This window comes from Spodoptera frugiperda, chromosome 16, assembly GCF_023101765.2.
Source record: "Spodoptera frugiperda isolate SF20-4 chromosome 16, AGI-APGP_CSIRO_Sfru_2.0, whole genome shotgun sequence".
Lineage (NCBI taxonomy): Eukaryota > Metazoa > Arthropoda > Insecta > Lepidoptera > Noctuidae > Spodoptera > Spodoptera frugiperda.
In genome coordinates, this window is record NC_064227.1 from 1272601 (window position 1) to 1289174 (window position 16574).

The 16574-nt window shown below is 37.9% G+C and overlaps 1 protein-coding gene and 1 long non-coding RNA gene across 10 annotated transcripts in view; one reads left to right on the forward strand and one right to left on the reverse strand.

Moving 5' to 3' along the window:
- LOC118280604 (muscle calcium channel subunit alpha-1) overlaps nucleotides 1–16574 on the reverse strand; it is a 60490-nt gene that overhangs the window by 29512 nt on the left and 14404 nt on the right. For all 9 annotated transcript variants that reach the window (XR_007706115.1, XR_007706116.1, XR_007706117.1 and 6 more), the window contains exons 2-3: nucleotides 3000–3211; nucleotides 250–355 (exon numbers count right to left, since the gene is read on the reverse strand). Coding sequence is in view for 6 of the 9 variants with exons in the window: in XM_050699427.1 (XP_050555384.1) it covers nucleotides 250–355; nucleotides 3000–3205 (312 nt within the window). In the remaining 3 variants the exon portion in view is untranslated. The remainder of the gene's footprint in view (nucleotides 1–249; nucleotides 356–2999; nucleotides 3212–16574) is intronic.
- Nucleotides 1–16574, forward strand: part of LOC126911585 (uncharacterized) — a 297716-nt gene that overhangs the window by 5943 nt on the left and 275199 nt on the right. The gene's annotated exons all lie outside the window — the stretch shown is intronic.

Sequence of the window (16574 nt, forward strand, 5' to 3'; positions counted from 1 at the left end):
CGATATTTTCAGAAATTTCTCAGTAGTAGCACGGAGTCTGGTATATGGCGACAGGCTCACCCTATTACATGAGACTTATAAAACAAATGGTGGAAAGTGGGTACACATTGTACAGTGGCATTACGTGCCGTTATGTACACCTCTGCTTACCCCTTCAGGGATAGAGGCCTGACATTATTGCTACTGTATTTAGCTACATAAAATTACGCTATGAAAATTATAAAAGTAAGTAGACAGGTAGATACTCACCAATATTTGATTAGTATTATTAGTGTCACTGGACGGATAGGGCGTGAACACCGCTAAAGCTATGCAGTTTGCAAAAATCGTTGTCAATATCATATATTCAAATGGTCTGATATAATGAGTTAAGGAAATATATTTTGGACGTCAACTTAACTTAAAAAATATTATCATCATCATCATGCCAGCCAAGATGTCCACGGACACCAAAGCGTTACAGATCGTCTTGTTGGAAACAACTTGCATCATGAGGGTCCCTAAGCCCTTTACCAAATACAAATACAATATAAATATAAATACAAATATCATGCCCTTTACCATAGCAATCAATTATTGCTACATCGTTGGTCGAGTGGTCGCAAGTGCGGTCAGTCAGTCAGATCAAGTCAGGCAAAGTATTGCTGGCATAGATACGAGGGCGGGTCAATAAGTCCGTGACTTTTTGAATAAAATACAGGATTTCGGATATTTTTTAATTTTATTTTTCAACCTAGAGTAGGTTAGAGATCCACACACTCTGTCCAAAGATTCTCCTATTTTTTTATCCCTTCCAAAAATATGATTTCTCAAAGTCATCAAAATGAGCATTAGTTTGTGAAATGATTTCATATTTGGACTCAAATTTCTTTCCACCAAGCCACTTCTTTAAGTTTGGGAACAGGAAATAGTCATTTGGGACTAAATCCGGAGAATAGGGTGGATGAGGTAGCAATTCGTAGCCCAATTCTTGAATTTTCGACAGTGAAACTGCACAAGTGTGCACCCTTGCATTGTCCTGTGAAAAAAAACTTTCTTCTTGGTCAAATGCGGTCGTTTTTTTTTAAACTCACATTAAATTGACCCAATAAGTTGTCAAAATATTCACCATTTATTGTTTTACCCTTTTGAAGGTAGTCCACATGGATAATGCCGCGTGCATCCCAAAAAACGATCGCCATGACTTTATTGGCTGACAAACCCACCTTGGCCTTCTTTGGGGCCGATTCACCCCGAGAAAGCCTCTGTTTTGGGTGGTGGTGTGTTGTAGTGGAACCATGTTTCGTCCACGGTTATGAAACGATGCAAAAACTCGTCCATATTACGGTTGAACAACGCCAAACACGCTTGCGAAGTTGTCACACGTTTGCGTTTGTAGTCGATTGCGAGCAATCGCGGCACCCATCTTGCGGAATGCTTTCTCATAGCCATTTCCAGCCAGTCATTTAAAATTGTAACCACTGAGCCATATGAGATGCCTATGGCTTCCACAATCTCTCTCACTTTCAATCTCCGATCGGCCAACACCATATTATGGATTTTTTCAATGATTTCGGGTGTAGAGACGTCAATTGGGCGTCCAGAACGTTCAGCATCTTCCGTGCTCCTTAGGCCACAACGAAATACTGTGAACCACTTTTTTACCATTGAAATTGATGGTCCAGAGTCCCCGTAATATTTATCAAGCTTAGCCTTGGTTTGCGTAATGGTTTTTTTTTCTCAAAAAATAATGCTTAATGAGCACACGAAAATCACTTCTTTCCATTTTCTTTAAATTACGCGGTAGTCTGCTCAATCAATGGCTCTCAAAGACAAACCTCAAGCCGCAGCTTCTTCAAATTTTGCCAGAAGTCAACTGATAGATGCCTGTTGACAGGAGCAGTGTTGCCTTTTTAATTAAATAACAAGAAATAAAAAAAGTCACGGGATTATTGACCCGCCCTGGTATAAAAAAGTCATCTATAATTGCTGGGCCTTTTCGGTTTTTCGAAAATGCACGGAGCTTCATGGAATTGTGCCCAGTATATGGCAATAGGCTCACCCACTATTACATGGAACACATACCCCAATGGTGAAAAGTTGTACGTTATGTAGGGCATTACGTGCCGTAATAAGCACATCTGCCTAACCCTTCAGGGGATAAAAGGCATGACATTGCGACGATCAATTATCATCAATTATCAAAACAATATCATTATAACATAAACGCAACCGTGATTTGTAGTAAACAAACAAATACGAACCAAATCTGCACCAACAAACTCCACTATGAAATTATCGATAACAGCGCCATCTACACAGTGTAGATAGACAGAACGTAAACAAACAATAAACTGACGAATTTTTACAGTTTAATCATGGCTTTCTTGGATCGTTACTCTTTTAATTACCGAAATACATTTACATCACGCCCGTTTGCCTTGAAAAAGAGGATAGAATTGTGGGTATTTGATATTTTGCGTGTTACGCCTAAATGAAATTTTTGAGAGGACAATTTTTTTTATACTTATGTCTTTGAGTGGCAATAGAAAACTGTTGAAGGCAAATCCGCTAACGTCAGTCGCCGGTGACCACCACGGCGGTCAATGTGTTAAATAGAATGGCGTTTGGCCAACAGCTCGCCTGGTGGTAAGCCATGATGTGTTCGACGATGGAGCACGCCTACCTATGAGCAACCTGTTCACTTGGGACTTGAAGACAAGGACAAGGGAAAAATGATCAATATCTATTAATTGAACTTAATTTGATAAACCAATTCTTATATTCCTCTGAATTCTGACAAGTTGAGTACTTTATGTTTTGGAAAACGTTTTTGAATTTGGTATGTTATTTAGATTCTTAGGAATAGATATTTGTTTTTGAACTCACGGTCAGTCCATACTAACCATAGAGTCATAGATTTAACTATTAACATTGCCTATACAAATACACTATTAACTTATCCGTTTTGTAACTCACAGACACAATGATTAAACCATTAAACTCTTCAAAAAGGATACTTCCATTCCACTATATCATAACACAGTTTCCTCAAGGGATTCTTAAGTCCTAAACAGAATAAACTTCGCTTCGGTTTCTCTGGTTGCGGCTTGCCCCGCGGCCTCGCTTGCTTTCTGGGGGCCGGGGTGGTGGTGGCTAATGTGGGGTCCACCACGCTGTCAGCCCCAGGAGTGGTGGCCCCCGTCGTTTGGGGCTGGTCTGCCATTTTAACCTGGAAGCAAGAAGGTATGTTATCGTCATTGTTTGTTATACAACGTGTAACAAAAAGGGGGTATACATATCAAGTGCACGGTTTCTAGATAACATAACAAACGATACGGGAAGGGTTTTTTAAACTCATGTTTTCATGGAACCAAGTTATGAATTTTTTCAATCGCGCCGCCGCGCGAATCAAAATTAGGTAGACAGGTACTAGGCGATCAGATTGACAGAAGAAATGTTTCGTAATATTAGCAAGCGACCCCTATAGTGTTGTGACACGTTTGTATGATTTGAAACCAAGAACCATGCGATACCAAGTATTTGGTACTAATTTTTTTTAAAACGTATTTTGAGCTGAAACTTCGTGTAGAGATTCTATTCAACCCTGTATTCATCAGGGCTTGTATATAGGTATTTTGTTACACGTTGTATACAGAAGTGTGAATAAACAAACAAATAAAAAGGTGAAATATTGAAGATTGTCTTCCGTGTATGTGTTAGAGTTATCGAGTTTTTGACCTTAAGTTTCAAGACCAGAAGACCGGAGCAGAATAAGAAAGTCTAATTCTCATTTAAATACATTTTGTAATTGATCTCTTAAAATTTTCGTCTCAGTTTTTCTGCTAGCTAGAAAGAAGGTTAAATAAAATTAAAACCATAACATATCATCAGATCTACTACTGCATTGCATTCATCATACCATTTGTTTCTATTCACAATTTCGACTAACAACCACAATCACAATTAAATGCCTCCTTTTTTGAAGGGTGAAAATCATCCCATGACTTCTCCCGAATTGGGCGAGAAAGTCTCTTAGTGACTAAAAACCACCCCGTTCCTATTCCTGCTTTAAACCGGAGCCCCGGTAACCCGCTAGGCAGTCCGCAGCTCTGGATTAAATGCCTATAGGAACTATGTATCTTCCTAATAGTTGTAAATTTTTGATCGACATAAAGACGCCCAAAACAAACATTTTATCATTCGCCTTGAAAAAAACAGAGATGCTCCACACTCCATTAAAATAGCAAAAACAAAAGACACAAAAATGATTCATAACTTTGAAATACACCTCGCGGACTCATAACGTGTAGTTTACGACATTCTGTGTCGTTAACGCAGTGTAGTCTATAAAGCTGAGATGTTTCGATAATATCTTCGGGTGCAGAGTGGGTGGACGCTGAACACTGAATGCTTCGATGAATAGGACTTGAGAAGATGTGGATGATGTGATATTGTAGACTGTATTGCTTTTTTTGTATAAGCCGGTAAACGAGCAGATCGGATCGCCTGGTGATAAGCAATCGCCGCCGCACATGGACACTTGAAACACCAGAGGCGTTACAAATGTGTTGCCGGCCTTTTGGGGGTTGTGGATTTAAGGATTGGTGGAGTATCAAGGGTTGAGAGAATTGGGAAGGGGGTAATTATTCCTCTCAGTAGTCATATTAATAAAATAATTGTTATTCAATCAGCCATTGATAGTAAGAAGGTTTTCTATATTACACGCTTGGTAAGTAGGTTGAAGATCGCAGTATAAAAAGCTCGAGACTAAGAGAGCACTTTTAGCTTGTAAATTAAACATTTAGATCATGACACATTAGATCTAGATCAACTCGTCGGATACTTGTGGTAAGAGGCGTGATAATAAAAAGTATGGCTTCCATAACAGCTTCTAAAGCAACATTACTATTTCCCCTTTCAATTATAAATAGGCTAAGGCCGCCTAAACCTAATACTTCAAAAATCGCCTCGCATGTGTAGACCCCATATAGTTAAACAAATGAATTCTATAAAGGGGTGTGGAACATAGGAACCTACACTGGTATAAAGATGTAGGCACGCCCTCTGACGTCACAGCTCGTCATAATATTTCGTCAACGTCTACCATGTGGAATAACAAAACTTTCGGCGTATTTGCTGTATTAATAAATCATGAGCTCGCATCGTCCTCATTGTCATAACGTTGTAGCACGCACACACATAATCAGCCTAAAAATGGCCACTGCTGACCAAAGGCCTCTTCTCACACGGAAAAGGTTTGAGCACTAATCACCACGCTTGCTCAATGCGGGTTGGTTACGTTATAGGCAGAGCTAATGCTACTTTACTAATAAAAATGTGTATGTTTGTAAGACTTCCTCAACCCCGTGAGTCCCTATTTCAAATCCCTAATTGTTAAAAGATCAAGACACTTTTAACTCCCGATGCTACTTGTATTCAGGTATGCATGAGCGGTGCCGATTGCCAACCATACGATAACAAATCAGAAAAAAAAATCTTAAGGTTTCCACAGGGTGATGTTATGGGGCCATTAATACATCGAGCCAATCACGATCAATTAAATACGCGACGATATAAAAATGTACCAAAATACAATTTCATTGCTCATAAAAGGTGGAGGATTTTAGATGTGGTGGAAAAATTATGGAAATCGTCCATCTAAGTTCATGTAGCAATTGTATATTATGGCAAAGAACGGTGAACGAGCAGATTGATCACTCTTTTTCAGGGAAGAAAAGCATCCATTGCCTTCTGGTTAAAATGATTGGTGAGGCGGGAGGGAATATCAGAGTCTTACTACCACACTCACACACAGACATTTAATAAATATCTTAAACTATTCCTTAATAACGATTTTGCATTGAAAACAATTGCTAAGGACTGGGTTAAGCTACCATTGAATTAGTCTGCGTACAGCGATTATTGACTTAAAACCACCCCTGTTCCTACTCTTCCTTAGGAGCTGGAGCCCTAGTGACCCACTAGTTCGTCCGCAGCTCCTGGAGACGGATCACCTGATGGTAAAGCATCGGTGCCGCAAATGGAAACATTTGTCTTAAATCAGTGTCCTTTGAAGCCGTCGCCGAGGCCGATCGACGTGGTCTATACGTACCAAAGCTCGACTTTCCCACGTGAACTTATCATATTGTGTGTCACCGCAGTAGTCAACACTAAACCAATTAGACAGTACTTTCATTAAGTGAAGGAACGTCGCGTGTCTTATCCATCTAAAATTTTTTTCTGATAAACGTTTTACCCTCGTAAAACTATTTAAGAAAATTGACAATATTTTCATAATTGTTTTTTTTTTATTTTCATAAGTCGGTAAACAAGCTAACGGATCTCCTGATGGTAAGCAATCGCCGCCGCCCGTATATACCCGTAACACAAGAAACGTTACAAGTGCATTACTGACCTTTTGGGGGTTAGGAATTTGAGGTTGTTGGAGAATTGAGGATTGGAAAGATTGGGGTCATTGGGCCTCAGCTAACCTCACACACACAACGAAACACAACGCAAGCGTTGTTTCACGTCGGTTTGCTGTGAGGCCGTGGTATCACTCCGGTCGAGCCGGCCCATTCGTGCCGAATCATGGCTCTCCGACATTTTGTAAGTTATTATCTTTTATTCGATTCGGTTTCTATTGCTCTGACTTCTGACCGAAATACTACTTTAAAACCTATATAAACCCATATGTTACTTAAAATCTTCTTACACTTATAAATCTTCACAAACAAACATAAATTACAACGTACAAACGAACAAACCGATTAATATAACTCACTACCCATCGAACGATGAACGATGCTAACTCTTAACTAATACTTATTTGAATTTCAACTCTTGGCACATAGCCACAGAATTTAAATTTAATTGCTGATAGGCCATCCGTCATTTTTATTCGCGGTCTTCAAAATTGTGAAGATATTTTGTTTAAAATTGAAAGTTATATAATTTAGATACTTCCGTGGTATGTGTGAAGGTTATCTGCCTGCCAGATTTTAGTTGAGGAAACTGTGTGGATGTGTGTATTTCCCGATGTATACATTTTGATAGTGGTAATGGCTCGGATCAGTGATTTCGGTTATTGCAGCCAATTTCAACGTAAACTTGCCAAATACGTCAAATGTACAAGTGTATGCGTATGTGTATTATGCATTTGCTTTAGTGTCCTATGATAGATTTAAGGAAAAAGTTGGAAGCGGACGATATAAGGCAGCAGACGACGTATCGTCGCTTCATGTCACCACGACATATCTTCTGCTTATCCCCCCTACATCAAATCTGATACCACACATGTAGCTTAGGCCTCATAACAAAGAACAATCACTAATATTAAAAAACAATGACATGCTTAAAGTAAAATAACACACACACACAACGTCACGCCTTTTATCCCGCTATACAATGTACACCCACTTTTCACCATTTGTGTTATAAGTCCCATGTAATAGGGAGTGAGCCTATTGTCATATACTGGACACTGGAGAAGTTTTCGAAAAATCCGAAAAAAGCCCAGCAATACTTTGCCCGACCCGGGAATCGAACCCTTTGTTCAGCACTTGCAACCACTCGACCAACGAGGCAGTCAAGTAAAATAACGACACTATTATAAAAACAAAACCGTACTATTTCGTTCAATAAATAAAAGCTTAACTACCAAGAAACTAAAACCAGGTCATCTAGTTACTAGTACTACTAATTAAAAAAATTAATTGGGTATTTAAAGCACCATTTTCTAGCATCTAGTTAGGAATACTATCCTATAATGATATTGTCTAGGCTACTCGTATTGCCAATTAGACGTAGTATTTGAGAAAATAGTACCGTAGACTCATGAAAACTGATGTGGTTGAAACTAATCGAGTATCAGATTAATTATCATCTATTGTTTAATATGTAAAAAAACAATATAACAATAAGTACATGTATTTGAATTTCCCAAAGTAATCCTTATGTGACACCTAAAATCATAAATAAGCGGTTGGTTTATGTGCTACATCGCGTTGAATAACTTTTAGTTAAGGGATGGTTTAATTTAAAGTTTAAACAATCGCTGCCACCCATACCTGAAACACTAGAGGCGTTAGAACTGCGTTTTGATGGTTATGAATTTAAGGAGTGTTGAGGGATTGGTAAAATCGAGAAGGGGGTAAATGGGCCTCCAGAACCTCACTCACACAACGAATCACAACGCTAGCGCTATTTCACCCCGTTTTTCTGTGAGGCCGTGGTATCACCCCGGTCAAACCGACCCATTCGTGCCGAAGCATGGCTCTCCCACACTTAAACGGTTGCTGAAAACGGCCATTAAAAACACATAAAATTGCGTCCCTAAGATTTTTCTACACATCTAGAGTATATGTATAAAATCCATTATCTGATTGCGAGGAAGGACCCAATATGGCGCCCTGTGGTACACCATTGCCTCCCGCGGCGAACGAGTAAAGCTTGTCAATCAGTACATTACTGCCTGCGTCTAGACAGAATGAACATTTATTTTATAGAAAATAAGCTTTTTATACAAGACTTTTCAATTTCTTATTAATGGTAAAGTGAATTAAAGATTTTATGTTAGTAAATTTCATTTTTCAGGAACAAATGTAAAATTGTTCGTTTTATTACTCAAAGCGAAAGATAGAGGTTCAAATATTAATTAATTGAATACCAATTTTAGTAAGTTGTGTCCCTTTGTAGTCTTAGGTTTGTCCTAGGTGAACTTAGAGCCAAAACGTCACGCATTTTATCCCCGAAGAGGTAGGTAGACGTACACATTACGGCACGTAATGCCACAATACCATGTACACCCACTTTTCACCATTTGTATAAGTCCCATGTAATAAAGGGTTAGCTTAGAGTCAAAAATCAAACATAAATATGTACATATTATGTGCGAAGCGACGTTACAAATAAATGTGTTATTAACTATGATCATTATTATCTCTTTCGCAAGGCATCTATAATTTACCAAAAATGTAAGTATTAATAAAAACTACATCTAAGTAACACATGCTACTAAGAAACTACACAAAATTAATATCTTAAGATGACCCATAACTTCATCCAATTCTATCCTCATTTGTATGGGACACCCAAGTCTTATTATCAGGAATTTTCATTAAGTCTCAGCATGATTCGGCTATTCCTAGGCAAGGATTAGGATTCGTCCATATGGTGGAAAGTTCATAGGGTATGAATTGGACATTTTATTGGGAACGTCCAACTCGTATACTGCTAACAATATTGATAGTAATGCAGTATATAAAATATATAAAATATTGTACACTGTACAGTATAAAGCTAGTAGAGTGGTTTTTAGACGAAATCACAATCGTCAGTTATCAGTAATTTCGAAAAAGAATAGACAGACAAATATAGTTGTAATCAAATAGAGGTGGCGAGCCTCTTGCGAACAAGAAGCACTTAAAACAGTAGCACAAATATAATCCTATGTGCTATTATTTAAATTAAAGAAAATCTAATCCCCACATAGTATAAAACAAAGTCGCTTTCTCTGTCCCTATGTCCCTTTATATGCTTAAATATTTATTTAAAACTACGCACGTAACGGATTTGATGCAGTTTTTCTAATAGATAAAGTGATCAAGGAGAAAGGTTTTTATGTACAACACATGCATTATATCACCATTGCACCCATGCGAAGCTGGGGTGGGTCTCTAGTCTAATTTAAATTTTATTTACAACGGAAAACAAAAATGAGAATCTCTCTACTCTATCTTACTAAGACTGCACGGTTGGCGCGGTGGCTGGGCAACTGACTGCCGTGCAACGTGTAGCGAGTTCGATTCCCGCACGGAGTAACTCTTTGTGTGATCCACAAATTGTTGTTTCGGGTCTGAGTGTCATGTGCATGTGAACTTGTATGTTTGTAAACGCACGACACAGGAGAAAATCCTAGTGTGGGGCAACATTTTTTAAAATAAATAAAAAATCTCTTTTCAACCAATGGTCTGTCTATCTTCAACCAATCAAAATCTAAAAACAGTATAACCAACTCACCGACTCTGAGATTTTATTTCAGTACCTATGCTAATATTTTCTTGTGTTCCTGCTTGCGTAAATACAAATATATATTTATGAGATCTATCATCAGAGTGATTCATCATCGCGGGGTAAACAGAACACTTGGTGACGCCACATGTTCAGACGGTGAGTGTAACCCTTTGGTAAACAAGTTCGATATTGTTATGAAGCTTATTTTGTTTTTTTTATGGTATAAGCTAGTAGAGCAGACGGATCACCTGATGGTAAGCAATCGTCGCCGCCTATGGACACCCGAAACACTAGAGGCGTTACAAGTGCGTTGCTGGCCTTTTAGGGCTTAGGAGCAAATTCAAGGGTTGTTGGGGAATCGCGGATTGGGAAGATTGGGAAGGGGGCAATTAAGCCTCCGGTAACCTCACTCACTCATCGAAACACAACGATTGCGTTGTTTTGTATCACTCCGGTCAAGCCAGCCCATTCGTGCCGAAGCATGGTTCTCCCACACCTAAAAGTTTGTTAATTTTTTTTCAGTTCCAAATTTCATCCCGATCCCTTCAGCCATTTTGACGTGATTGAGTAACAAACATACACACAAACACACAAACATTCACATTTACAATATCAGTAATATCACGATGCATCACTAACTAAAACTTCATTCACATAAAAAGTAACCACAAACAGTGTTCCACTTCCCGCCGGATACCCATCCATTTCCCAACCTCAGCGCACGTGGCCAGCAAGCCAGCTATTATTATCTAATTACTGCACGTGCCTCATTGTGGAGCACATGCGTACTAATTATAGATGTGTTACATATCTCGAGTATTGGCACATAATAATAACTCAAAGGGCTAAACGAAAGTGCCTTTTAGTAGATTTTACACTAGTATTTTTATGGTATAGAAGCCAGAGGAGTACCTGATGGTAAGCAATTGGTATCGCACTGGGTACCCGCAACAACAGAGATAAGTGATGAGAGTGACGGGAGAGATGAGAGATTCAAATGCGATGTTGGGCCTTCAAGGATTTGGGATTTGAGGACTACTGATGGTGAGAAGATCGTGTCCCATTATGAAAACTGGCGTATGACAACGATTAAATTGTATTTAATCGTGTTAGTGAAGTTATCAGGGGTCCAATCCTCTTTCCCCCATCATCCTTAGAATAAAATCTTCAAAGCCTCAACCCCAAAAGATCCTTACAAGGACAATAAAGTACTTCTAATTCCTCTGGTGTTGGAGACTGGTATGGACACCCGTTCATAGATGACGCCTGTTGCTTACAATCTGGTTATCTATTTGCTCGTTTACCACCCTGCGCTATAAAAAAGCCCGAACAGATGAATTTCCGATATTTCGGCACTGTTACAAGCGCAATGATCACGGATGAACATGACAAGAAATATCAGCAACTCATAGACAAGAATAAACATGGTAAATATCCCGTCTCAAGTTCTAATGATAGTGTTATTGACCATGTCAGTTTAAAAATTAATTAATATGTCCAGGTCAGCCAGGGTCATTGTACTTTAACTAACCGCAGAAGTGTTTTTATTACACACAGGTTAGGTTAAGCTACCAAAACATTTAACTAATTGGTTTACCTAGTTAAGCTGGCTGAAGGTCAGCTGTTAAAGTTAAACCTAACGTTTTAACCTGTAGGGTTTCACAGTTTAACTTTTGTAGTGTACTTACTTATCTTTCTGGCAATTACATAAACTGACTTTTTCATAAATATTTTTGCGTAATTTATTTTCTTTTTTAAGTCTTTGACTGCCAATAGAAAACTGATGAAGGCAAATCCTCCGCTAACGTCGGTCACCGGTGACCACCATGGCGTTTAAATGCGTTAACAGACTTAAAGTAAATGAGTTTCTCAGTTTGACATGTATGTACGTATGTATGTTTGTGCGTGATTATCTCGTTGAATGGATTTTGATGCGGTTTTCAGTATAGTATTTTTTAGACTTAGGAAAGGTTTTAAAGAGCAGTCTTAAAAAAATGGAGTCAGTTTAGAAAAATGAAGGCTGTTTCCAAATTTTTTTAATATTTATGTATAATATGATGATTATACTATATAATAGACGAATAGTGTATTTCTTGTATTAAAAAAGGAAATACCATACGTAAGTACAACATTACCTAGGTGTCTTCGTCCTATAAACATATAAGGCGCAATGTTATGCTATATTAACACCATAAACAGCATACAGTAACGGGGTCAGCTGTTATATTTATAGTTACAGTTAACTAACGCACGTGTTTCGTAAGGAAATAGTTAGAATATCGGTTTATATTTGAACTAAATTTAGTTTGTACAATACATGTTACACATCAAGCATAATAAACCAGTATAACCTGACCGTGAAATGTACGGAGAGGTGATACATAGGGAGCTCAAGATAAACTGGTTTTGTATTGCTCGATCTGTAATTGTGTGTATGGTTACACTTCAACCGTTATATAACCAGTATAAACTGACCGTGAAATATGTGGAAACATTGTACAAAGGGTGCTCAAGATAAACTGGTTTTGTATAGCTTGATCTGTAATCGTGTGTAGATGTGGTTGAGTAGGAGTTATGTAGATGCAACTTAATAAAAATTACTATTAGTAGGCTTGATTATAACTTTTGTGTGATATACTAAATAAATGATTATATTTTTCAGCTTAGCTTACTTACTTAGTAACAGCGTGAAAGTCGACGTGATGCTGCGCATAAATATGAGCCTTTAGCATGACTTGAAACCAGTTGAATTCCTCTTCAAATAATTACGTGGGTAAGCCAAAAAACATAATAATTAATTTAGTAAGTCTCATGAAAGTTATAACACATACTTTAAATGTCTTATAAACATTTGTCAGTAGCCAATAAAACTGATGAGAGAGATCCTGTTCAGTTTTTCTTGTCAAGTCAAAACATTTGTTTCGCTTAACGTACAAGACAGGATGTTCAGTCAGTTTGTGCAAAGTGCTACATTCAGTCTGTCAGTTAGTCTGTCTATCATTAATAGAAATTAGCTCTTAGCTCAGCAGTAGATCCACATCAAAATAAAAATATATAATTTTCTGTTAACACGAGAAACCTTACAATATGCTGACCCAGCAATCGAACCTAGCTTCGTTAAACATAAATGTTATCAGGGAGATAAATTCAACAACTTATCGATTAGCTGCTGTGTATTCTGTGCGATAGGGCGTTCCGCTATGCCGGCCGGCTTTTAGATTAGAAGGTAGGATTAAAGAGAATAGATAGGATATCTCCTATATTAAGTTGGATTGGAGTGGTAAAATAAAGAATAAATAAGACTAGGTTTGACTAAATGCCGGTGGTGTAGGATACAATTGCACGAATGGGCCGGCTCGACCGGAGTGATACCACAGCCCCACAGAAAACCGACGTGAAACAACGCTTGCGTTGTGTTTTGTTGTGTGAGTGAGGTTACCGGAGGCCCAATTCCCCCCTTTCCAATCTTCCCAATCCCCGATGAATCGAAGATCGATAGTGTCTCATCAACGTACCTCGAAAAGCACTTAAAGCCGTGCCGTGCTGCGCCTGACCTCTCTCCGGCCGTGTCAGACTGCCGTCCCATCGGGTTTAGAGGATGAGGAAACAGAGAGTGCGCCTGTATTTGCGCACACACTTGTCTTCTATAATATCTCCTGCATAGTGGGCTAGTCTAGTTAGACAGACCGGCCACCGAGATCAAAATCAATCGGGAGTTTTAAGATATGGCAAAAGTGAACTACGGAACTCAGGACTACACATTTGACAGAGCCTATACAGCAGCGCTCACTAATAAACCTGAACCTTTTAACCGTCTCTTTATCAAATTAGGTGTATGAAGCTTTCTAATAACTAAACTAAACCCAAAAAAAAACTGATTATAAACCTAAAAATCATATAAATAAAGTAACAAATCACAAATCTGATTCCAGAATACGTTTACAAAATTAAAAGCAACATCCTACGTTGAAAGACATTGAATGATTTTTGTACGCGATCCCATACAATTGAATTGAATATTTGGCACGAAAACTCTTAACATTTTATGAGGAGATCGTTATTGAAACTAGGTATTGTATTAATAGCTCAAACTATTAATAACGCTGCTCATCCGGGAACTAAAGAAAATAATAGAGGAACACACGACAGTTTTAAATCTAGTAGTATCATTGGAAAAGTGAGCGAGTTTGTTAGTGTTTTTTTTTTTACAATGATATATTTTAGAGATGTCTTTAATATAAGATACTTACATACATAAGACTATACGATTATTATTTAGAAGAATACTTCAAGAAAAAAAAACTTTGTTAAAAAGAGACAGAAACTAGCAGCAATTAACTTGTTATTTAAATTTCAAGTTTAAATCGTATGCCGTATATATTTCAATACAAAAAATCCGACAGTAAGTAGCCAGCGCGTGGGCCACGGGCTTACTGGTCGCCAAAAGCAAACTTTGCTTCAATTCAAAAATAAGTCTTAACTGCAACATCCCGGACAGCTTAACAACGCTATTTGCAGTTTTTTGCAGGTTTGAAGAAGAAAACGGTTTCCCAACTAAATACTCTAGCATGAGTAACACTATTTTTTATATTTGACCAATATCTCGCCTGGTGGTAAGAGATGATGCGGCCTACGATGGAGCACGCCTGCCCATAAGCAACCTATTCACTGAGGCCTTGAAGACACCTAGAACACCCTTCAGGAATCATAGACTCTGGCGAAGCATAACCATATTATATTGTGTATAATATAACATATCCTGCTATATTACGCCACTAATACTCATTATGTTCTAAACTACGAGTATTTATATACCAAGTAATGTTTTCTTCTAAGGATATATTATAATGTGAATGTCAGACAAAAATAAAGAAATGACAAAGATTGACACAGTTTCCGTTGATTTCTTGAGAAATGTTTATTTGAACAAATGTATTGTGATGACATATTTTTGGCAATGTTCTCATTTTGTTTGAGCTTAGCAAAAAGTAAGGCGATTAGTGTCCAGTGTAATTAGCTATAACATCATTTTTGTATTACATAATATATATTAGGCTTTTTAATCCTCAGTGGGGTAGGTTAAGACGAGGAGTACGTTAAGACTTAAGAAATTACATCGCAACTAATACTTACACCTACAACATTTGAAAACTAGATCAAGTGAAAACATTGGAACGAATATAAATATATACACTAGTCCATCGTCATTAAACTTGGAGATGAACATTTAACGATTAATTGATAAAATAAAGAAGGTAAATTTGGTCACAGAAAATTTATATTTGGCACATAAGAAAGAAAGTAAGAAAGAAAAATCATTTATTTCACTCGCAAAAAAATACAAATGACAAGTATGTACACTTTTGCAAAGATTTGACAATAATTATTATATTTTGTATAGATTTCATACGTATTAAGAAATGTGGGAAGATGAGAAAGAAATATTCAGCCAAATAGGAGTTGAGCTTGCGAATGACTCCATACCTTTAACTACAAAAAAAAACGACAAAGCAGCACGTTTTTGAGCATCAAAGTTTTGGTTTAATAGTAAAGTATTTCACTAAAAACTATTTCAATCCTTAACAAAGTCAGGGGCAACAGCCAGTCATTAGTTTATTTAGATTCGAGGCGTTATAATTATAATCAAAAGTACATAATTACGTAACATCTGGGCAGAGATCGGCCAGATTTCTGATACAAAGACAGCGTGAGTCAGCCCTGTCTGCTTTAACGTCAACTGCGGTAATTTTAGCCAGACTCTCGTTCTGTACGCCAGACACCGCTTGCCCAATATCAGAGGTTTTTGGAAATATAATAGTATCATTTATAGCTAGTAACTATTATTTCCTTCTCCTCTAATAATATCTTCTGATTTATTTCGTTGCAGGATCCAAGACAATCATTCATATCCCTGTGACGCGCCGGACTTCAGTGTTCCGGTGTTTTCATGGTTGTATCCACTGTAGATCCTGTCTTACAGGAGTTGCTGCGGTATGGAAGGTTGTAGCGAGCTTGTCCCATTAAAAAAGCTGGTAACAATTTCCTAAAGGACAAATGGAGAAGGAAAACATCGTGAGGACCAAACCTTGCCTAATAATTTCCAATTATAAGTTTGACGCATTGAGCAAGAGTAGTGTTAAATGCTCAAACCTTCTCCGTGTGAGAAGAGGCCTTTGGTCTGCAGTGGTCACTTATAGGCTGATGTTGATGATGTTGATGATAATTTCCTATAGAGGAAGACAGAAATGTGTACAACGGGCAACCAGCTGCCGTGCAACGTGTAGTTCTCTTTGTGCGACCTACAAATTGTTTTGGGTCTGTCATACATATATGAACTTGTATGTTTATAAATGCACCCACGATGTAGAAGGACAGAGATACAGGAGAACTGATCGCCGACAATAAGCACTGGACTGATGACGAGCCGCCCGCGAATTCGAAACAACGCCGTACTGGAAACACGCTTGTGTATGTGTTATAACCTTAGAGATTATATTCAATCAATGTCATTATACAAACCGATAGACAGTCATATACAACGTGTAACAAAATACCCATATACATCAAGAAGCCCTGAT